The 26097-nt window shown below is 35.7% G+C and overlaps 1 protein-coding gene and 1 long non-coding RNA gene across 12 annotated transcripts in view; one reads left to right on the top strand and one right to left on the bottom strand.

Moving 5' to 3' along the window:
• The window catches only part of LOC136267340 (transmembrane channel-like protein 3), a 34459-nt gene extending 30868 nt beyond the window's left edge, over nt 1–3591 (top strand). Inside the window, exons 15-21 of the mRNA XM_066062444.1 lie at nt 622–689; nt 1066–1272; nt 1700–1732; nt 1821–1964; nt 2101–2179; nt 3044–3080; nt 3138–3591. Coding sequence (XP_065918516.1) covers nt 622–689; nt 1066–1272; nt 1700–1732; nt 1821–1964; nt 2101–2179; nt 3044–3080; nt 3138–3436 — 867 coding nt within the window. The 3' untranslated portion in view covers nt 3437–3591. The remainder of the gene's footprint in view (nt 1–621; nt 690–1065; nt 1273–1699; nt 1733–1820; nt 1965–2100; nt 2180–3043; nt 3081–3137) is intronic.
• A 6153-nt stretch (nt 3592–9744) lies between these two features.
• LOC136267432 (uncharacterized) overlaps nt 9745–26097 on the bottom strand; it is a 64964-nt gene continuing 48611 nt past the window's right edge. For 7 of the 11 annotated variants that reach the window (XR_010706685.1, XR_010706691.1, XR_010706687.1 and 4 more), the window contains 6 exons: nt 22715–22845; nt 19823–19857; nt 13954–14032; nt 12356–12971; nt 10121–10194; nt 9793–10059 (listed from right to left, as the gene is read on the bottom strand). This is a non-coding gene — a long non-coding RNA (uncharacterized lncRNA). Of the gene's footprint in view, nt 12058–12355; nt 12972–13953; nt 14033–14654; nt 16868–16934; nt 17006–19822; nt 19858–22714; nt 22846–26097 lie in introns of all 11 variants that reach the window. The other 4 variants (XR_010706686.1, XR_010706690.1, XR_010706684.1 and 1 more) reach the window with 4 other exon arrangements.

The following is a 26097-nucleotide window of genomic DNA, read 5'->3' as shown; positions in this document are numbered from 1 at the left end:
TGTCTAAAAGCACAGAAGAGATTAAAATACGTCTGATATGGAGGTGTAATATGTCCCTCAAATAATAAGACAGTCATTTATTGCTAACTTCTATATCATTCATGCGATAGCATTAGACTAGTGCAATAAGCTCTAGGAACAGCAGTATAGTGTATAATTAGCTAGTTAGATAAATCTGTGCACTTTAAAAACAGTTTTTAAATCAAATGTATATATATAGTTCACTCTGATTTTGTCCTGGTTAGTTGCATGGGGTAAACTTGTATGTACGGTGGGCATGCCACTGATGGTCAGAGATCCTTAATGTAGATGCTACTACACTAACCCTGATTAACTACTTGCCGAGAAACATCTGTATGGTATGCGGTTTGGTAGTGCTTCATACTTCAGAAGTTCAATGCAGAGAGGAATGTGTAGAAATAACCAACAACAATACTCTCAAATAGGTAGTGCATATGTATCTTCCATGGTTTTGTAATCAAGACCTGGTTGCATGTGACCTTTACACACAATGTCAAGATTACAACAATATTGTCTACCATTCCTTGATGTGTCCCAAGTGTCAATTTCTTTAGCTCCAGTGTCTTGCTTTCAATGTTTACACTGCATTGTGTGTTTCAGATTGACTACCCACGATTCAACCTGCCAAAGAATATAGTCAATTTGATATATGGACAAGCTTTAGTATGGTTAGTAACAGTACATTGTTAACAGATTGTTTAGAACATATTTGTGCAAGGCCTATACTATAGTAGTAGATATGTAATAGAATTACAGATAGTTGTCTAGGAGTATTCAGATTTAGTAAGGGTTTGCTCTTAGTGGGGTATGATCATACTATGTGAGAACAACAAGGATTATCTTACACAACCTGGCTTCACTAACAACCACATAATGTAACTATGTAACCTCCTCCATGTGTTTGAGACACTAGAAAGATTTATGCAAAGACAATTAGCCTGTAAACCTGTATGGTACGATGATGTATGTATGTAATAGTGTATGTACATGTGTCTATGTGTGCCAATATTCTTGTCTATGAAGTGTGTTTTACTTTCTTTGTAGGCTTGGGGTGTTCTTTTGTCCTCTGTTACCGCTCGTCAGCCTGCTAAAAGACATTATTCTGTTTTACATGCGTAGTTGGGTGGTCCGAGTGTTTAATAATGCCCCAAGGCATTTGTACAGAGCAGAAGCTACGATTAATTACTACTTTGCACTTCTACTTCTGTTGGTAGTGGCAATCATGTTCCCTGTTGGATGGGCTGTGACAAGGTACTTAGTATGGATACTATTTTGATCTGTAAGCAATGTGTGAAATTACATTGACAATATACACCAGTTTATTATACCAGTTTCCTAAGAAACTAGCAGGAAGTGAGTTCAAGATTTACTTTGTGGTATCCTCTTGCCCTTAACATATGTAGCTGATTCAACTATTTTCTAACTGTCAAATGCACGTACCAAGCCACCCAGGCTTCAGTGTGTTTATCTAGTCTTGGCAGATAGGCTCAACACATAATAATGGTGTAATGTGAGATACATTAGTATATGGTGGTATTGTTTCAACTCCATGTTAAAACTCTGACAAGTTGGGAAACTCCCACAGTGTGGGTAACAATCTCTTTGAGAAGACAGCATATAGCTAGAGAAGCATTATGTGATTACATTCCTCACATTTTGTAAATGTTTTCCATTGCAGGTTAAGTCCTTCTGGAGTATGTGGGCCTTTCAGGTAAGTAGGTACTTAAAATTCATTTGTGAGATTTGCATTTTTGTCACATTAAGCAAACGATTTGAAACTTGTGTTATACATTTTACAGGGGAAGAGAATTTATGATAGATGCTATTGAGGATGAAATCGATGAATGGGAAAACTCAAGTTCCAATAGTTTGCACCAGTTTGGAGCATTCGTTCAGGGTCTACAAACCTCAGCTGTAGTTATTCCATGTTTCCTCATTCTGATGTAAGTGCCATCGTGTGCAAACATGCACTAAAGACAACTGATAAGCCATATGGTTTACACATAGAGGAAGGGCTGGGCAATATTCCCCATTCACTTGTGTGACAAGCCATTCACTTCATGCTCTGCTTTTCTACAGTATCATCGCATACTACTTCTACGCCATGGCCTCCTCTCTAAAAGAAATCAAAAAAGATTTGATCATTCAACTTGATGTTGTAAGTTTTTCTTTTCTAGATAATAGTATTTACCATTCACCTGTTCTAATTGTATGCGATACAAAGTGTTGGCCCAACTTTAGCACTTGAGGTGCATGTACTGGGAATGAACTGGTGTTGAGTCTGTTGATAGAACTTGTAATAAAGTAATCAGACTATTATCATTGAATGCTGCTAGCACATACATGACAACACCAATACATTACATCACCATCTTGACATCTATCCCAGATGAATCAATTAATACCACCTGTTTAGCATGATTTGTAAGGTATTTCTGTGTTAGCAGTTTTTATGCTGTTAATTTAAATGAATCTTGTTTATTGGAAAGTGGTGTAGTAATCTGCTTAATTGTTAACCGCATAATATTGTGGTACAATCTGTGTGTAAACAAGTACCATACACTATTATGTCATGTTGACCACATACACTGTTCTAGCATATGCTATTTTGATAGCTGAAACATTACTCAAATACTTTACACCAAGCTGGTTTATAACCCTTTAATATAGTGTTTCACTATGCTTGTATATATGGTTGGAAAGCCCAAATGTACTTTACATATACTTGCCAACTAGCTACTTTGGTATGCAGTAGGCAATCCTTATAATAAATAGTACCAGGATGTTCAGCCCACTAAACAGACAGATGTATCATGCCATTATAATTCTTAGTCAGCATTTGTGTGTAAGCCCCAACTTAGTAGTACATATTGGTGTTCCAAATAAAAAGAAAAAAAGTATCTGAAATGAAAACTGACCTGTGTGTGTGGTTTTGTGAAGTATCCCGCACAAGTGGGCATGTTAAACCACATTATTGATAATATTATTCATATATTGAGGCCTTACTGTAATTCGCATGTAGGAAAAACAGAAGCTTCATGAGAGAATTACAAGAGATGGTATGTTGTGGCCTAGCATATGTGCTCTGTATGTTATTACATTTGTGCTGTTCACAGCAATGCAACAACAAGCAAGAAGGAGTTTTGCTTATGAGGGAAATGACAGACGCAGTTACGCATATGAGGGTAGTGAACATCAAAGTTACTTACATAATCAGGATCAGCCGAGATCACAGTCAACACCAGATCAACAAGCAGGTGTGGCATCGCCATCCCATGATGAGTTGCCGAATCAGCACCAGCTGCGACACAAATCACCACCATCCAGTAGTGGTTCTGGAAGCAAATCCACATCAGCAGTACCACGTGATTACCACACTCCCCATGAGGCCATGATCAACGATCAGATGGTTTAATGTCAAGAACTTTTATTATTACTGAACAGTTTTTTTACACACATGAACACATTAACAGAGCAGACCTTTGTACATAATATACAACATACAATTTTGTTTGTTCAAAATTTACATGTATATTTTAAAAAAAAATTACAGAATCAGAATATTTACAAGTGATGAGAAATTAGTACTAGTTCTTCACCATCCAAACCAGCTGGATGGGGTGTTCTAAAAATGAAATGTAATCTTGGAATAATTCTTCAGCCATCAATTTGTGGCCTGCCATACATGATGATAAAAATCCTGACTTAACAGAACTGAAAGCTTAGAACAGAGTGCTGATTTCCTCTGCATTGTTGTATTGTGGGTATAGATTGATGGCTTGGTCTGCCGAGTATGTACTGTATCTTTGTGTTTCCATTTCTTCCTCTTCGGGTAGCTCTTTGTGACTTTGCATTGAACTGGGATCTGATGCTTGTCTCGTGTGAAAACATTTTACCGCAGGTCGTCGGTGTAAATATCCTTTGCCTGTGACTCGTACGGTTGGGAGGCGTAGCAGTCGCGGAGGTTCGTCAGAGAATGCCTTTTGTCCTATGGTTTGTTCATCAAATTCTTCCTCTTCTTCGCTAGCTTCATCCAGCGAACCCAAGTCAGAACATTCTGATGGAGTAAAGCTGCTTAGACTAGATCGTGATGTTAATTCACTAACTGAGTTACTAAGCGAGTCCATTCTTTCTCTGAACTGAGAGTCTTGTTCGCGGAATGTTGCTAGCTTTTCTCTGATTTGCATCAATTGTGCATCCACAACGTCTACCAGTTCAGAATTACTCTTGCTCTTAACACGATCCATTGACATTGAGTTGGACAGCGGGCTAGGACTAGGTGGCGAATGTCTGTTGCCGGACGATGCTCTCTTCAGCGTTCTCTTCTTTGAAATGTAAAGATCTGGAATATCTCCACATGATGAGTTCTGTCTGCTATCGGTACTAGCCCGCCTGGACGTTAACGCATTGAATAAATGATCCATTTCAATCTACTATTCGCAATATTTTGAATCGAGCGATTGCGATCAGTGATTTTATATTTCCTACTCACGCGCGCCGCAAAATATCTTACTGCGTGACGTATTGAATTGTCATGAGCAAAGATCATACATTACATAAATATGAGTCTGTACACATTGGACAGTCCTGACAATAATGAAGGATTGCATACTTACCAAATTCCATTGGCAGTCATTATAGCATAATGCATTGAATTATAGCTATACACATGCATAACTATAGCTAGATGATAATTATAGCCAACCAAAAAAACCTTAACATGGGTTCATCAATGCGCAGAGGTTAATTTTTCTACTTAATATAATTGGTACAATATATAAATGTGATCAATGCTGGGGTTTTACATGAAGTATCATTTTCTTGTTAGAATTGTTGATACTGAGGTCTTTTCGTATGACTTGGTTGCAAAAATGTGTTTTGATAAAAGCCAAGTAGCTACTTTAGAATTTCAAAGTAATTACCAGCCTCACCCATAATAGTTATGCGTCACCGTAACAACTACGTCATGACCTATGTGTTTATAAGAACCACAGATTGAATTATAGTTAAGCAAATTCTCTGGCATTTTAATAACAAAATTTAGTTGAGAATCAAAATTCTAACAACTTTTTACCTGAGATAACATGCAGATGCCATTGTTTATGATGAAATATGCAGTTGAGAGGGTTAATACGTTTGACCTCAAGAGTTGTGTACTAGGCTGCTATAATGTAAACAAGTTTGTTTAAACCACAGATAATTTATACCATACCACACAAAATAGCATATGATTTAAATGTTTTGCTGACATGAACTGTTCATTATTTACAGACAACATACCTGTAAATAATGGCTAGAAGGGGTTTATTAGTATAGACAATTGTGTACATGGTCAATACAATTGACTACATGGACTGATTTCACTTGAGACTTTGTAGTACACCACAGTTAAATTTCAACATTTATGATTTTTTGATAAGCAGTAATATACTGGGGTCTCAAAGGTAATCAACCTGCATGCAATTGTCAAGTTACTATGCTCAAATAGATGCATGTGCTGGTAACTATGGTCTCAGGCATGACAGCCTGTTACCACACACAACATGCTCATCAATGTTCTGAAATGAGATATACAAATGAAATAGCCAAAACAATATATGCTCATAACTAAATCTCACAACTATCTGACAATGTCAGTATTACATTTCATATAATTAAACACAGAAAAATGAATCGTGGGTAAGCAATGGGTAAGCATTGATTAGGTTAGGCTTCAGGGAATCAGTCAATTTAGCAAGACCTATACATACCAAGAAAGAAATACACCAACTCATTTCATATGGCTTATTACTCTGCAGCTGCACATGTACACTTACAACCGTTGAAAGCAACTTAAAGTTGAGTAACAAATGTATATTTTCAACCTGTTTGTGTCATGATGGTAGAAGTCTGACACTGCTTGCTTGAAGAAAGAAAGTGATGCCACAGTTTTCTATTTTCACCAAGTTGAAATAAAAGACAAGCTTTGTGCATAATCCGGTACAACAGTATCATATGTCTAATTCATGAGAACTCACTACAAGTATAATTTAAAAAAATACATGATGTAGTTATTTGATGTGTGTTTCTGTTAACTGGTACAATTGTACATGCACATGTTGACATATAACTACTTGAAAAACTTTCAGCATAATTTTACAAACATAGTGAAACTATTTGTTCTAAGTCAGTATAAGTATGAGTGGTATTTCGTGTTAGGGGTTTTCATAATTAGCAAAATAAGCACAAAAATTCTTTTGACACTGCTAAAAACTATTCGTGTACGAATAGAATTCAAGCAAGCAGCAAAGTATCTATTACACTTCTAGGGATACCATGGATTCATTCAACTAAAAGAACAATAGAACCTAGTGGGTAGTCCGTATAAGTTCAAGGTGTGGTTTGAATGATAGCTAACTACTTGTCAACTTGATCAGTTTTGTATGTAGTAATGCTAAATAAAATCATAATGCATGAGCTATATAGTTTATAAATAATTAAATGAGTAAAAATGTTAGAGGGAGTTACCCAACCACTGTATGGATACAGACAACAACATACTTATTTACAAAGAAGCATATACATAAAGTATAATGATGTTGAAGGATCTGTGCTTTGAGGCTTCTAGCCAGAAAAGGTTTTTAGGATATCCTGACTGCCGCTGAACACATCATACAGAACTATACATGCAATGCCTACTTTGGTCAGGTGAAACAAAATATCAGTAAGCAGCCCAGAGGAACTCATTCAAAGTAATCACATGTTCAGCATGTGATTGCAGTATTTGATGTGGCTTTATATTGTAATGATGCAATAAATAGTTAGGTTAGTGTGATAGTATCAGTAAAACTTTACAGTTTTACTATTAAAGTACACAGCAACAGTAATTATTTGAATTCTATAGCTACATAACAATCTATTGTAGTTTAACCATGCAAATTGCATTGAAGCTGTAGTGTTTATCTATACTTACTCCTTCTGTCCATGATTGTTTCTCAATAGTTCAAGGAATGCTTTATGTAGAAATTTAATCCTATATACTTGTTTACAATTATTGCACAATGATCTTACAAGACCACCGACAACTATTCCAACAGAAAATTTTTTATATGATTATAATTTGTTACAGTTTTGTCTCTTGTCTAGTTTTACAATTAATATACTCATTTAATATTGTGGTGGAAAGATTCATGGCTACAGCTTGCAATATGACAATTTATGAAGCTCTTCACCATGGTAGATTTACATGTAGGACAGACCTCGGGACAGACACACAAGAAACAAAAACATATAATTAATTATTAAATTCTAGAGAATTTCATGAAATGCATAAGGAGGAATTTCATGAAATGCATAAGGAGGAGAGATACTTGTACTCAAAGAATACATGAGGGATGAGTTTTATGAAACAATTTTACCATATGCAGTACTATAAACAAAATCATTAAAAGTTTTGGAAGCACAACAACTCACTCCAAGATGTGCAGGTGCTATATCAGTCAAGAAGGCTAGTGCTAACAAACAAACATTCTTTCAGTTCTTGAAAACATTATGAATATACAGACACAGTAAGCTAGGTATGAGCGGTGTCCTGTTAAGGCACATCTGCAAGCTTTTTTCAATGGTATATGACTTTACACTTCAATAAGGATTTAGTAATTATGAGGAAACACCCATGTCAATCTGTAATACTTTACAATTACTAACCTGCTAAAGTGACATACATGTGTTCAGTTAACAAGTCCATCTCACATGTACATGTGTTCAGTTAACAAGTCCATCTCACATGTACATGTATATGCTAAGCAATTTCCTGTAGATACAGTTGTACAACGTAGTAAATATTTTTCAACTCTTATGTGAGGTCAGGAGCTTATGACCTGTTAAGGTACATCTGCAAGCTTTTTTCAATGGAATATAGTTGTATTGTTGACCATATAATAACTATTACTTGACATGTAACTGGATGTTGTCAGCATGTAGGACAATAATTTACACCACAATTTTGCTTGTGTGTACACTATATATGTAGATTTTTATAGAAGAAATTTAAGAACCATTGGCTGTGAATTAAGTAATATATAACTCTTCATGTTATTTGTTGTGGCTAAGTTGATTTTCAAGTTTACATTCTTTGTAACTAAATGCTTACATTAGTATGGCAACACTGCCTTGCATATCACTTTACAATATAGACAATGTATTTGGTGTGTAAATATTTTAAAGAAAATTCAACTCAATTAGGCTAGTCATTTATACTCAGCCATTGCTTCTTGTGTGACCAAGAATGCATAAACCTTCCAAGTGTTGCTAACAGCTATGTCTATTCGCTGTACATCTGTTACACTGAATACATCTGCCAGTGTATAGCCATCTAGATGCAGTATAAATGTTGTCATTTATAAACTACCGAATGTGTGTATAATCAGCTAAAATATATGCAAGAGACTATGGAAGATTTCTCAGCTGTGGCAGGTGTTGCAAAAATCTCAGTGAACTGAGATATCTGGTGTGTGTGCGTGTGTGTTGATTATTGCACTGAACACTTATTGTGAGAGCGAGAAATTTTAATAGTCATGCATAAAGGCATGTGCTGACTGCCCAAAATGAAGTAAGTGCAGAAGTTTGTATTTGAATAATGATATAATTGTTTCTGTAACATAACTGCTGGCGACTTTTTATCACTCATAGGTCAAATGCACATAAAAGCACATGTCTTAGTAAATTACACCTACACAAAAAGTGCCACATGCACTGGCTTTATCTGTAAGCTGTTAATTTGTTAAAAAATTTGTTGCTACCAGTTAAATGACACTCTTATCCAGAGAGACAGAGAGAAATCTGTGTTGGTGTAATACCACCACATTAAAAGATGGCTGACTCTGGTATGTGTACTAATACAGATCAACACTTAGCTAAACACATGGTTATAGTTTGGACAGTATACGATCAGTGGACCAAAACATCCTGTGGTCTTCCTGAACTTTCCCCATTCAACCAACATTTCTCTGACACCAGAGCAGAAATAAGGTACTGTACTACCTATACATGCACACTTTAAAATTAATTGTTATCTTCTATACATAATTATGCAGGTTGTTGTAAAATCCCCTCTACAGCACAACATAGAGAGACACCATTGCATAAAGCGAAAATATTCATTAATTGCCATTAGCAGATAAGAATTTGAAGATCAATTTAAAATTAAAAGTAACAAGCAGATTTAGCAAATATCTGCTAGTTCTTACTTTTTCCATTACTTGTACAATATGGCTTCAAATAATACTGATTTTGTGTATAACAGCATAATTGTGATGATGTAATTGTAATCGATAACCTTTTCAGAAAAAGAACCTGGATTTCAAAAAGGACATGAAATATAGAAACCTTGATAATGAGGTATCTTATCAACAGAAGAGGCCTCAACCTATAAAGTGTAGTTCGAGCAAATTCTTTTTAAGCTAAAATGAATGAGTGAATTTACTTACAACGGTAGAATGAGATTCCTTCTCAAAGTAAGGAAATTGTTTCTTTATGTACAAACTGTAAATCTGCCACTTTTCTTATAGGCTATAGCTATATTTTGGTCATTTCTCTACTATTCTATACATACCTTGGTTCCTACACTGTTTACTTTCCTCATTGGCTTAAATCAAACAAGAGGCTAGCTATAGTTTGGCAGTGAATTGCAATGCATAGTTGTTCCACCTCCTAGCAGGTCATACATTTATATAATTGGTCAAGTCAACTTCATGATTTTCATTAAAGCTCTTGATAAAATTATTAGCTCTCTAAGTTGATATGGTAAAGTTTCATACGTCATCAAAATGTATATAGCTTACATATGACAGCATCTGTAGTGTCTGTGTGTTTGAAATAAGCTTAAGTCTCAGAAGATATGGCCACTGTTAAGTTTCAAACTGAATCATACATGTATAGATGACTGCTTATTGGAGGATCAAGTCACTGGCCACTGGGTTGGAATTTCTTTCCCTGCATTCAACAGTGTTTAGTATCAAGATTGTGACTCCCTGTATTCACAGTCGTAGTCCCTACTCCCTAGTGGGATAGTAAATTATGATGAAGATTAGATAACTTTGTGACAATATAACCACTTTACATAAATGTGATGTCAACAGCATTTAATAGGAAACCTCAGCAATCTAACTGGCTCTGGAAGTTTCTTCACAGTGGCTACAAAAAAAAACCCAAAACTGTTCAACAATATATTCATTTGTTTCCCAAACTGCCGGAAATACCAATTATGAAAACCAGTTTGGAAATCTTCAGTGAGTTAATACACGTGACAGATTATCCTGACTATAATGGCTATAGTGACTAAGCAGCAAACCAAACTTCACATAGTAAAAAATAAGTAGTAAATACTGTGGCAAATAGTGAGCATCACTGATGTTACACAGTAAAAAATAAGTGGTGACTACTGCATGTGGCAAATAGTGAATGTCACTGGAAATTCTTAGTGATAATCACTAAAATGTACAGACAGTGCTACAGGGTATCAAGTAAAAAATCAGGCCTCAATAGGAAGTGCTGTGCTTCCAGCAAATTTGCAACACTTTTCTCTATCTGATGTTTGATGGGACTGGTGAACCATAGACAAGTAGAAAACAACTCATGAGTTGGCCTTTAATAACAATACATTAATGACATCACATCCTCATAGTAATTGCAGGGCTGGAGGAGGGAAAATTGAGTTGGTCAGGCCATTGACTATAATGTTGAAATTGCTACTATATACATGCCAATGAGAGAGGAGCTGTTGCACAGGGTCCCCAGTCTTGACGCCACCTGACACAATCAAGGACTGGACTTCAGGTAATTGGAAAAGGCGGATATAGGCAGATGCGGACACACACATTTTTTAAAATCTATACAACTCTGTTGTTCTGTACAGTGGTCTTTGCTTCTAGGCCCAAACATGATCTTCGCAAAGCGCTTATCCATTTATAAGCACATGTGCAGAGGATTGGCTTCATGCCACAAGTGTTATAGACCATATACTCTCGCAGGCCAGATTCAGGAGTAGTGATGTGCAATAATATCGATAGTGTGATAATCGTATCACAGTGGTTCATTATCGTGATATGATAATAGCTTGTGATTATTGTGAGCACCAATATTAGACATTCTTACCTCGCTGGAATTACTCAAACAATTAAAGCATTCATTTGTTTATTCAATTATGTATTCTAATTATTATCTGAGATTGAACCTTGCTGTATTTTGGCATGACATATATGCATTCGGGTATACAGGATGTGCCTTTACTCTTATTCATAGAAAATAAGTAAAATTAGTGCTACAATTATGCATCTATCATTTGGATTTACTATCGTGATAACTATCGTATCGTGATGCAATTATCGTGATTAATCGATATAGCTGCAAACTTATTATCGTACATCACTATTCAGGAGCTCACTAAGGCGCAGGCACTTATACCTACTATGGTCCTGGCTTGCGAGGCTACGTTGGGGCATCCCAGCTGAGTCTCTGTGAGTATGAAGTGGATTTCTATAGCGTGTGTACAACAGTATGTGATGTATGGTACTCTGAGCATGATAGCCTATCCTCCGCACATGCGCTTATAAATGGATAAGCGTTACTCAAAGATGATCTCTGTGTCTAGAAATGAAGACTACTGTACAGATAATGTCAGGTATGAAAATAACTATTGTATAATGTAAAAGCGTAGTTTGAAAATGTTCGTGTTCGCGTCCAACCATATCCGCTTTTCCAACTACCCAGGGCTTCACATATATACTACATAATGCATGCACACACACACACACACACACACACACACACACACACACACACACACACACACACACACACACACACACACACACACACACACACACACACACACACACACACACACACACACACACACACACACACACACACACAAGACTACACACATGCATTACATACATGCATCACATACCATGCTCAAACATATACAAACACACACATACCACAGACACAAGTTCAACATATGTCCACATTTGTATCTAAAATTAGCATGATCACCTAAGTACATAAATGGTATAATTATTATATTGAGAAACTTTCTAAGTCAGTTAACAAAATATTCCCGTACCAAAAGACCAAAACTGTTGGCTTTTTTGATACCACAGTAATCTATACACTAGAGTTATCCTGGACAGTTAGTCATTCCTTTCAGAATATTATGACACTAAACTGCTATGATATAGCACTGTTCTTGGAATTATGTTAGGGATTTCTCTAATGTCATGTTAAAAACTAGCATTATGAGGCATTAATTGGCTGCTTTGTGTATGCAACACATTCACTGCTTAGTCCTTACAATGTACATCTAGTCACAATTGTTGTCTCTTGTCCATCACTACTTATAGGAGTTGAACAGATTATACCAAACTACCACATCTTGTCAACTTCACATCAGTAGAAGCATACCCTACTGACACAAAGCATATTGTGTGGGAACATACAGTAAACTGATTACAGTATATGATGCTCACGGCATCAAGCCATTCAACATCTAAGTACTGATTTAAACAGACTGTTTTTATAATGAATTAATGTGTCGGTTCATTGATCATAAAAGTTGTTTAACTTTGTATGCTTTAGTATTAACATCATGTACCACTCATTTCTGTACTGTTTTGTGCATTACACCACTCATTTTGTGTTATGTTTAGTTTATTACACTTGTAGGAATGCTTCAGATGGTAATAGCACTTAGTCTAACACTATTGTTGGTAGTCCTATACAAGGTTACACATTAAGTCACGAAACCATGTACACAATTGCTAAGGATACATGCCACCTTCGCATCTGTTTATGAATTGATGCATCCACTTCTCTAATTATCTAAAAGCTGGTCACCCACTTTGAACACTATAGACACTGATAAGCAACATGGTAGCCCACTCATTTTTCACTCTAATCCATTGTGTTGCCTGCCAAGTAAATTGCTCATTTTAAATGACTTGTTACAGGGAATATTTCTTCAGTGAAGCAAAGGTGGATTCATACTTAACATGGAAAAAGAACTGATTAAACACCACGCCACCACGCATGCAGCTGTATAGTTGTAAAGAATAGTGGCCGCTACCAGCTCAAAGACTTTTTCAGGATAGGTACTTCCCTGGATCCACTGTTTTATCTACCCACACAATATAAACTTGTAGGGAAGGGTGTGGATGTAAAATCATTACATAATCATTACCTAGTAGTGAGTGTTTGCTAACAAAGTTTTAGCCTATTAAAGTGGTCATACAGCATGAATAGCTGATAAAAATCTATTTCCCTTTCTACCTGCAGCCTATTACCTTATTGCAGGCAAACCTGACTCTCAGGAAACACTCTGTGACACAATTTATAATGTGCAAGGCTTCAGTTTTTTCATGACTACTAAGTAAAGAAACATGCAAGTTGCACATCATATCTTAAACACAGTCACACATACGATACATTTCCAGGGAAGGATACACATTCATACACTACACTACTTCAGGTCATGATATTGCTATTCACACCTGGGACATGTAACAGATAATTCAGATTAACAGTGCATCTTAGGATTAAGGATGTTAAGGGCTATATACCTTCCTACAATTTATGATTCCTAAAACAATATTGATAGTATTAAAAAATAACAATACTTATTACACAAAGAGGAATACTGGAAATAATGATATAAAATTGTAAAACCCAGTCACCATTATTGAAGCCTGGAATATATGACCATAAACTTGTTTGTCAAGATAATCATGTTTACTGGTTTATTACCATGGAAACATTCAGAAGCCTCTGAGAAGGACACTATAGTACTTCACATATATCATATAGAATATCAACTAAATAACACCTTCCAGTGTACTAACATGTTATGTAGAGATGGTGACAGGAATACTAGCCACATAAACCTGGTATGCTAACCTGATAATTGGTAGATGATGGTTTCATATAGGACTGGTGTAGTGTAACATTCTACACAGTTCACAAAGGCAGTAGGTACCTAAATGTGATGGGTAAGACAAATATCACATTACAATCATACAACATGTCGATTATGTACTGTAATGTACTCCACTAGACTGTTCACACAGACACTGGGATGCCTCAAGAGACACTTTTACTGTGACTTAAGAAAACACTATAAAGTTTATTCCCCATCAACTAACCAATACAGCTGTAGATCTAGACCATGAAAGAGTAAATGGTTGTTATAGTAAACCGAAAGGTCAAGTGTTATAACTGAGATGTCTTAGAAATGTTGTTGAGGTACATGTAATAGGATTCATAATAAATTCTTTTAAACAGTTCCATCATGTACTGAATCAGATATAAACACCTGACCACTATACAGCAACAAGTACAAGATACACAGGCCTGAAATGGAGTACACATTTACAAGTGTTTTAATTTCAACAAAGCTTGCTTTAGCTTGTACAAATGTTATAACCATAATTTACTACATACGTACATTTAAAAACGTCTTTCATTTTAATATCTAAAGAGAGACACCAGATTTTACTTTCACCATTATAGCTTTTTTCAGCCCGTAGACTGTACAACAGATGTCTAGCATATCACAACATGACACAACAGGAATGAGAAACACAACAGGAAGCACTCACAATCTGACAAAAGCTTGTAAGATATAACAACTGTACTCGTCAGTAGGATGGTTTTAGCCTGGTGTCTCACACGTAACACTTCCATCAATCTTTAACACCCCGTACAAATCGGGCCAACTGATATTTACAGCCACAGAAAGAATACGTATGAGATCCATCAGTTTCTCCATGAGACATGAGAAGTCATGTTTCCCAGCATGTGTGTACATGTTGCCATGTGTGTACAAAGAAACACTATAAATAGATTAATGGGCTTCAGTTAGGTGTCAATGAAATAGAACATGTGGAGTGTGGTGGTGTGATGTAGCCTCCTACAGCTAAAAGAATATTTGTTGAGCTACTTCATGTACATAACCTGACTAGCCATTCACTCAGTGGTTACAGGAAGCACTGGTTAAAAGAGACAAATATATGTCACACTCAAATAATGGACTGAGTTGAGATTGGATGATTGTTGCTTTACAAAAATTATGACAAATATAGAATTCTAGTTGACGAGCACAAGGTCTATGCAATACAAGAGAAATGTTTGACATTTCCCATGTTAGTACGTAGAACTACGTGTGTGGACAAAGTACCTTTCACACAAATATGATAAAAACATTTAAATAATTAATGAGAGTACATATAGGTTGTGGATGTGTACTCATTCATATAAATCATTCAGTGTTAAGCAACTGTACATTGTTTAATTGTAAATATAAACGTTTACTTGTAACTACGGCACACACAACCACAGATTAGATATTCATGACGTAATTTACTTGGTATACCATAATGAATACCAATTTCCATCATTGTTTTAATAATAAAAAATATAATGTGCCATGACAGCTATATATACCACAACTACGAGTGCCGCGGCAATATGGGGAAAATAGCATGAGGGTGTGGTCAAGAGGCTAATACAACACGAGGCAAAGCCAAGTGCTGTATTTGGCTCGAGAGCATGCCAGCATGCTATTTTTCCCATCCTGCACAAGTGTGGAGGTGCTTTAACTGGTCGTCTTTGTTTGAAGCGTTCTTTTTATAGACTCAAACCGTGTCGTTTTTAGCCATCAGACAATCAGTAAGTGTCTATATAGTGCAAGCTTGGTCATAAAACAAACAGATAGTATTGCTTTGGTTCTGGTAATCTAAATGTTACATACATGATCAACAGTGCAGTATTTTCTTTTCAGTGCTGTATGGAATAATAGCACTCTTATTCGTTTGATCTTTGCCCATGCAAGTGCTTTTAAAAAGTATTGTACACTTATTAGGTGGGCTGTTGGAATCCAGATTATATATTTAAAAAAGATTGTAATGTTACCGACAGTACATTTGTACTATAATAAGCAATCAAGGAAAGTCACTGAAGTACCAAGTAATAAAGGAAGGTAGCCAATGTGTACCTAGCCTGCGTACTGATTACGGTGATACAGAACATATCGTGTGCGTACCATGTGTTGGTGTGTATCACATACATACATACATACATACATACATAACACAACGGGTATTTGCTTACATCTTGTATACCATAGTGATATTATTTCACTAATATATACAGGCACTGTAATTCAAATTCTCAACCGTAACTAGGTGATATCAGTAGAATTACTGTTCAAAATTAGGTGACTACTCCAGTGTGTTATGTTCATCAATTGAGCATGAAATTGGACACAGTTGTTACTACTGATGAGTTAATCAAATAATAGTTATCTTATAACATTCTACCATGTATCCTCCTAATTGCAGATATTTCCTACATGTTGAAGTGCCATTGTTACAAATTATACCTAATTTCAATGCACGTGGACAAAAGACGTGCTTTGAATAAGTGCATAAGTCTCTGAATTTCAGATCGTACTTTTAAAATGGTTTATTGCATGTACAAAACACTCTAGGCAAAGTTGTCCACAATGATTTTCTTACTGTATAGCAGGTTATTTCGAGGATAAATTTTATTTCAGATCGTTGTAATCCAAAATTTTGAGGGAGAAAATTTTTGCTTATCCAAGATTGTTAGTTTTACACCTAATGATTATAGCATGTGTCTACTGGTTAACTGAATTTGCGTTGTCCAAGAATTCCATGACATAATAACAGAAGTATACATTAACATTAATTACACAGGTATCAATAAATTTAATTAAAGAACCAATTCATTTAGAAACTTCACTGGCATACAGTTGCTTAGATGTCACCAGCCATTTCATCAGTGTAAACATCTATACACAAAATTTAATACAGTAAATATTTAAATGCAAGCCAAAAAGTCTCACTGCATATCAGTACCTAATGGCAACATCTTCTTTTAGGGATAACTTCAACTACCAGCAATATTGTGGTCTTTACACTGAGATGTACTATAACAGCACAATAATAAGTTATTTAGCCTGTCATTCAAGTTTTATAAGTGCACCAGCCACTGAGCCATAAGCTATACCAGCTCAATGCATTCAATAATAAAATTCATGGGACTTTTTGAATACTGTTCAAAGAATTTGCTAGTTTTATATAATAAATATAACATCAGAGTGGTGACTAACTACAGACAAATCATATACATTTTAAGCACTTGGGACTTTTATCTCATTTAGACACTGGAAGATAAACACAGAGCTTCTGAGATCTTTACCATAAGCAATCGACATTTTTGGGGCTTGGTCATGCATAAGCAATACTGCTAATCTGCCGTGAAGGAAAAGTGAAGCTGGTTTCTTGGTGATATTTCACCTGTCTAAAGTATAGTGGAATGAAACTCTAGAAGGGCTGAAAAAAAAGCCAAACCGATAGTTTTTCAAATGTAAGTGACTCTTGTCTTACTATACTACTTCAGTCAATTTTATACCCACAGAATCTATACTTCGCAAATTTGTAAACTCCAATAATAATGGCACCTATGGAGTGTTAATAAACAGCACCCGAAACTTAAATTACATCACCAGTGTGTTAATGACATATTAACATAAGGTATCACCTACAAATAAAATTAAAACCCGTGTCATCAAGTGCTGATTGACTAGAGCAAAACTTTTAATAACAAAAGGCTCATTCATGTTTCAGTAGCTAGGTATCTGTACACAATAAATTTAAACAAAAAAGCAGTTTTTGTCCTGATAGCTACTAGTCAACCAGTTTTATCATTACAACTGAGGGGGTGCACCTTGATGACATATTAAACAAGTTCCAAAAGATTACTTCATATTAATACAGGTAGCTGGTTATCATTCACATGACACACACAGGATGATGTTTGATATCTGGCTACAATATTGTACTAAAAAGGAAGCGAAAAATTCTGAGATCACAAGTGGGATTCTGAGATCACATTACACCATGTAAAATTTTGTGACTTCTGCTTAGATATGAAGCTACATCCATTGCTAAGTTAGGATGAAATTAAAAAGTTGCTATATACACACTTATACATTTTGGAACTCGAGCCGGCAAGTGTTCCGATTATCAAGGTGTCCAAATTTCAGAGTGCATTTTAATGGTTGCCTATATATGGTATGCTACAGAGTTATATACACCAACAAATTGACAATCTATAGGAGCCAGAACTCATGTTAAAGATTATATAAAAGTAGTAATATAAGTACTGCATTCTGTGTTTAGTATATTGTTTTGTCTATACCAGCTTGGCAAACATAAGAATCAGGCAGGATGAGGAAATGTAAAACTAGACAATAGACTAAGAAGAGTATAGTTACAAGTGTGCTAGTAGTACATGTGTGTGTACCTGTGTATGACCTTTTTGTGGTGGTCATGGTAACACATCATTTGTACTGTAGATGATGTGGCTAATAGCGGCACTCCTAACTCTGCTGTGTGGCAGAGACCAGGCCCTTGCAATGGCATTGCAAGTTGACAACAAGAGGGCTTTACATCATGCAAACATCAAGCTTTGCATGAAGAAGACCAAGTCTCTGACTCAGGTCCCTGCAATCCTCCCAGGGTCTCTTTACCTGGCCTAAGCTTGCAAAATAGGTTATTCAGTGTCCCCTGGCTTGGTGAGTCCTCTTGCGCTTAACCTAAATTCAAATGCTTGTAGCTAAATGGGTTACTCAGCATCTCCTGACTGAGTGAATGTATGGAGAGATAGTGATCTCAAGAGGAATGATGATCTCCAGACAGTCAGAAGAAGTATATGAGAGTAAGTAAGTGAGTTCTTATACATACATACATGTGCGTTCCTGATCATTCCAGGTTTAATGTCTAGTGATGTGAAGTTGCTACTTCCTTGAGCAAAAAAACTTATTACTCAAGTCTGCCCAGTTGTTTCAGCTGGGACACACAAAGGGTGAGGTCTGAGTTGGACTTTTGAATGGGAGGCATATATCTGTGAAGTATGGCACAACGTCCTGTGGAATACTAGTCCCCAACACAAACTGGAGAGGTGGCCATATTAATAAGGCAATCACTAAATGAGATCTTATTGCACCTAAGTATGTATAAGTACAATGACAACTAAAGATAATATGACCACCAGTCAGTCACACTTTCACCTGATCACAGGATGTACAAAAACTATTCTAATTATGGGTAAATAGGTCAGCAACTTGTGCTTTATATGAACCAATTAGCTAATGTGCACTATGTAATAACAAGAATCATTGTTAAAACAGACCAAAACAATATGCTGATTTTGACATCCTGACATCAACAGTATACACTATATATACATTGGGAATGGTCATGTCAATGAATCATAATATAACTAAAAATGGCTAATGTTCTCACAATATTATTACACATACACAGAGTGTCACACATTCTACCAACATAATGCTATAGCTGCACTAGTAGTACTACTATGCAATATGTATTACTGGTATAAACACTGCATACCATAATTATTAATTGAAGCTTACATATAAGTATCTTCCTTATGTGTGGCTAATTGTAGATAACTTTTTTCTACCAATTAGTCCTACAGGTATTTCTAAGACCACAGTTTTACATAGAGGTACCCTGACTGAATCTGAATCTATATTATGAGGAAAAATGTATGACAATGCACTCTCTAAAGCTTGATTCTCGCTGTCCATTGTTATTGCCATAATTACAACAGTATTTACATTATAAGTACATTTCATTCATACGCACTATTGTGTGAACATTTGCATGTGCATCATAACATTACAAAAATACAACAGATGTAAGGATTGAGTACATACCCTCAGCTGTTCCATCTTGTTATTAATGTCATCACCTACATGTGCAATCCTTTTATGACTTTAAATTGAAATGTAATGGTTACTATACAGCAATATTTCCCACATAGGTAAAATTTTAGAGCAATGACAAAGTATAGACACAGTATGACCACCTGACTGGAGTCAGCTACACAGGGTGTACACAAAATAATCCAAGTTTGGTCAGCAACACGTACTTTATATTCTTTATATTAACACATTAACTAACAAAATAGTGATAACAAACGTCATTGACCTTATATTGGGATGGTAATGTCACTAATGCTAAATATGTTCAATGGTCTCACAGTGTTTTACTCAGAATGTGTATTGAACACATTCTAATCCCACATTTTACGCTTAATACTTAAAGCATTGATACAAGATTGTATGAGGAATAAAGCACAAGTGGTGTAAACGAGGCACAAGGCGAAGCTGAATACTGTATCAGATTCAATACTTCACTCCATGAGATGATCTCCCTTGTTCCACTACTTTTTGTTCCAAAGTACTTTTTATAAAAAGGCAGGTTACATAGAGCCGGTATCGGTTTTCTTGCTTCTCGGCTATATTTACTGGCAGTGGAACGATGCACCATGAGGTTATATGGAGCTGATTAAAAAAATTAAGACAAAAAAATCTTAGCAAGAAAAAAATAAAAAAATGCAGCAGTGTAGTTTGCTTTGAGCATCAAACCCAGCACTCTCAACATACTGTACTTGTTACCACTGTACCACAGCACTCCCAGCTACCCACCTCCTTTAGTTTCTACATGTGAAACTAAAGTTGCCTCTATATATTAAAGTAAGAAGAAACTAAGCTGAACCCAACTCTAACGCTAACTGAGGTTTGCCTACAACGATGACTTTCACTGTCTGTACAAAGGTAAGTTTATGGTGAGTTCATGGCATCACCAAGATGCATATGGTTAGATTTGATGCTTAATACCTCACTGGATCTCTACCACATGTCTTGTATTTTAAATTTGTATAGCACTCACAGTAATAGACGTAATATAGTCTTACCTTCATTATACAATATATGTATATGACTAGACATGTATACATATTGTTTTCAGTAACATTGTTATATTTAAACTAAGGAATTAATGAATGATGTCAAATTCTGACAACTGAACACTATCCTATTCTAACCAACACATGTTTAAAGTCAATTGCTTCTTACATTCACTTGTAACACTCTACTAGAGTGCCATCAATGAGTGAACATACATATAGACATACATAGTAGGGTTAGGGTTGTCTTGGTTGTTAGATACTTATGTAATTGTGGAGGTTTTGCTCAGATTAGTGATCAAAGGCTTAGCTGGGGTTCACTTCAAAGAAAAGGCATTTTAACAACAATTGTATGCACTGATTGGAAATATAGAAATTGTACTGGTTCGAATGTACCAGTCATTTTCAAATTGCAATAGCCACAGCTTTTGAGATGTTGTGAATAAACATACAAGGATAGACTTGTAACTACAAGGGTATTAAAACAAGGTTACAAAACACAAGTGTAATTGAAAGAGTAGAAGGGTCTATATGCATATGCTTTGAGGAAAAATGAGATTCAATATGGGAAAAAACGTTCAGGATATCGTGAGCACATTATACACAGAACTACAATACCTACTTTGGTCAGGTGCAATTAAATATCAGTGAGTATTGTAGAGAAACTCATTCAAGCATAAACCTCATTTAAAACATATGAATACTGAACTTGCTATGGTTTAATGTACTTTGCTTCCAATGATGCAATATAGCCAGTACCATGCACTAGTCAGAGAATCCTTCAATTTCAAATTTTGAGTACATGATATAACAACCAGGAATCAAATGTAGATAATTCTATGAATAATGTATATGAATTGCACTGAAGCTGTACAAGTACACGAGCAGTATGATACTATCTACTTACTCTCTCCATTAGTGATGAGTGCTAAATATTTCAGGAACAATATCAAGCTTTATGTAAATGTAATTAGAAATACATAAATTAAAACGTTTTATAGTGAACTTTATTATCACATAAATGAGCACAGTATACAACACAAGGGAGGGCAGCAACAATTATGAAACGTGGTCATCAAGATGTACAGCGCATGCATATATATATCACATGTTACATAATAGTATGTTACATAAAGATCTTATAGGATTATTCTTTTGGGTTTAAACCAGCTATACTGACAGCATTTCTTATCTGAACATGTGACATGAAAGTTGGCACAGTTTGTGTTTCTCATAATTCAATCTACATTTGCATTAATGTATCAAATCTGACAATGGAAAGGTTTGCAGTTTGTCTATGACTGAAAAATCTTCACAGTTATATTATATACTCATGTTACATATAGCAAAACTCAGGAAAATTGCTGGTCGAAGGCAAAGCCATACAAAATCCATGAAGCTCTTCGCTGTGGTAGATCTTCATTTTACAATATGGGCCAGACACATTAAGAAAAACATATGATTATCAACCAAATTCTTCTATAAAGGAGTGGAGGTAGTTGTGCTCATAAAGAATTTATACTTGATGAATTTAGCAGCTCGTAAGCTCCTGATGAATTTTATCAAATGTATTACCCTCACTATTTTTATGCCATATATAGTACTATATAATTATCACTGTCAATACTGAATAACAAAAATCATTGACAGTTTCCGGAAAGCACAATAAATCAATCAACAAACAATCATTTCTAATAATGTTATTGTGGATATGGTGTTGTCCGTCAAGAAGGCTGGTGTCAGTCGACCAATTGCAACATTCTAAATTGTATACACACAGTAGGAATGAGCACAATTGCATTATATTAAAATTCATTACAAGAGTGTACTATGAGTTGGTCAACACACACACACATACCAGATATCTCAGTTCATTTAGATTTCTACACACTGTATGAAACACCTGCCACAGGTGGTCGAGAAATCTTCCATACAGTGTAGCTGGCTGGTCTTCAGGACAATCCAGAGATAATGTCTATAGTGCTTCAGCTATGAGCATACACACATTCATAATAAATTAGTCTATACACTACTATCTTTATACCATAGCTCAATGGCTACATTCAGTACATTGGCAAATGTGCTTGGTGTAGCAGGTGTACAGCAAAAAGCCATATCCACTTGCAACACTTAGAAGATTTACACATTCTTAATGGTTGAGTTTATACATTACTAGTCTAATTGATATTAACATGATAGGCAAAGCAGTACTAACATGAAGTTACAAAGAATGTAAACTTGAAGACTAACTTAGCCACAACAAAAAACAACAACAGGTGCTAATTAACAGACCATAATTATTACAGTTCTCACATATGTACATACAAACCTACAAAGTGCACACACAAGCGTGTATATCACTGTCCTACACGCTGACAATATCCAGTCACATGTCAAGTAATATCACATCACCAACCATACAACCAAATAGCTTGTAGATATATTTTAAACATATTCACTACATTGCACATCCACTGCACAAGATTAAGAAATATTAGCCACAGTTTCAATGACATAAATGGTATTTTAATGAAAAGTGCACCTCATATCCTTAAAAATTCTCATTACGTTGATTGTAGTGAATACCAGTATAAAATTTTGTAGCCATCTCATTAATAAGGCCAACTTGTTATAGTGGCCAGTACAAGCAAGTCCAGATGCATTTTCTATACTATTACATTGATAAGGCCAGTGGTTCCATACTGCACGACCAATCTGGCAATAAAGGGGCCAGCTGAGTAGACAGTAAGTTGTAAGCCTCAATAGTTAACAGCATGACCACAATGTAATTGTTATGCACATAAACGAATACTACTTAGCTAGGTAATTCATCATCACACAAAATTTAAAATATTTAAAAAAAAATAAAGTGGTAGACACAAAACCATCTACATCACTGTTGGTCTGATACAGGCTGGTGAGCCAACACAAACTTTACCATGTCTGTAATAATGACTCTGCAGAGTCTGTATGGGTGAAATAAGTCCCTGACTTTAGAGGAAATAGGCATGTGCCACAACATACCTAGATTATCTATCTGTGTGAAATGGATCTGTGAGAAGGCTAAAGTCTGTGAATACAGAAAGTCTATCCTGTACAACCACTTTATAATAGATGACATGGTACATGAATATCATTATATAAAAAAATATTAAGCTCTGTTGGAGCAATTTAATTGAAATATTCCTTACAACGCCTACAAAAACATACAGTAATCCATATACATCATCCTTACTGACTATACAATGACAGCATCGGAAGCACCAATAGTCTAAATATGTTCAGTCAGGATGTTGACCAAAATATGGCTGCTGGCAATAAGAAAGCAGATGATTACACTTATAAGCAGATTTACTGAGAAAATTGACTAGGAGCCCATAAGCGCTCCTGTACTAGTATAAGTGAACTGACAATAAAATCTTATGTAGCAGAAACATTATTATACATGTGCTATATGGTGGAGTGCATTACAGGAAAATTAAAATGACATTTAATTATCTTCTAACCATGAAATCTGTGTGTGTGTGCATGTGTGCGTTTGAGTGAGAATGAGAGAGAGAGAGAGACAGACAGACAGACAGACAGACAGAGACGGAGAGAGAGAAGCAGCATAGCCGAGTGGCTAGAACATCAGCCTGGTAATCAAAAGATTCCAAGCCAGTGGTGATGCTGTTGTTTCCTTGAGCAAGAAACTTCACTCACATTGCTCCAGTCTATCCAGCTATATAATGGGTACCTGGTAACCTGGTGTCAACTGGGGAATCAGCCCACCTTTAATGGATACCTGGGGAAGCAACTGTCCTTGTCTGGCACCTCCTAGTCTTGAAGATTTGTCTGTACTACCTGAGCACCAAGTGTCTAGTGTTCTACTGCATAGTAAGCGACCACGTGACGTAGATGGCAGCCAAAGAGTTATGCTTTGCTTAGCATGTGCGTGTATGTGTCCTTGTAAATGCATGGTGGAAACCATACAAGGTCAATGGTCTTTCTTGCAAGCTAGCACGAGGGTATGCTTCATCACACACAATACATCATATCTACTCTGGGCATTGTACAGTGACACCTGGAACAGGTCTCTAGACCCAAGTCTCTCATGCTCTGCCTGCACTTTGGAAATGCTTTCACCCAGTCTGCTTACAAACTGGATCCTTAAGCTTAGGGGTGTTGAGGGTGTTTGGAGACGGTGAATAGCATCTCTGTAAATACAGTGGTAAAATGTACATGCATTCAAATTGGTACTTCACAAATCATTGTTAAAACTTTGGAAGACATAAATACTATGGCATAGAAACATGACATAAAGCAGAGCAGACAAAGTAAAAACACAAGTGGCAATTCTTGGAACTTTATACCATTCATCCTAATTTCTACACTAATAGCATTGATGTTTGCTGATAACATTATGGCATAGTAATACACTTTATATACTCTTGTAATGTATGCATCATTGACTATGGTATGCAAATGATTAATTCAAAGAATAACATTTAAGCTGCACACACAGAGAGTATCACACACATACATGAGTGTATACATACGTACATTAAAGGACTTATTATGTAAAAATGCTGCAGGCTGATTGACTGGAAAGATGATCCATTATTTTAAAGGGATTGCAATTTCAAATAAATAAGCATTATCAGATGATTGCAGGCAGGTACACTAGGGAAGTGCTGGCACTTTTAAACTATGTTCTCATGCCAGAATACACCAAAAGTGTTTGGGAAAATGGTTGCTATTTAGATCACTTATTCATTTAACACTATATATTTAAGGAAGGTTGAATTATAATCTTTCATAGCTTATGTCCAGCGTTAACATCAGTTTGTTACACTGCATTACAGCACCATATACACTTTCCTCAAACTCTTTCAGTTTACCTAATTATCAAAGTAAGTGAAAATCTATACACAAACAGAAAATCAAGAAACTCTGGCAACAGGTTTATTTATCCAGTTTTCACCATTTTACATATTTGGTTTTCATCACATGTAAAAGACTTTGTCTAAATATCTTACACTAAAGACTTTACTAAACTTTCCTAGAATGTAGTGCTTACGTAGTCTAATAATGGTGTGAAGAATAAAAGAAAAATTATAAAGTGAGGTCTCATTAGTAAAAAACATGAACCCTCTTCTAATTACAAGCACTCCATAAAATTAAAAAAAATGTAAAGACTTTGGTATCAACATATGTCTGACCTTTTAAAAAAATATCTGTCATACATTCTACTTCCTAAAA

This window comes from Dysidea avara, chromosome 9 (assembly GCF_963678975.1).
Source record: "Dysidea avara chromosome 9, odDysAvar1.4, whole genome shotgun sequence".
Taxonomy (NCBI): Eukaryota; Metazoa; Porifera; class Demospongiae; order Dictyoceratida; family Dysideidae; genus Dysidea; species Dysidea avara.
The sequence above is the reverse complement of the archived record's forward strand: the minus strand, read 5'-3'. Positions and strand labels throughout refer to the sequence as shown.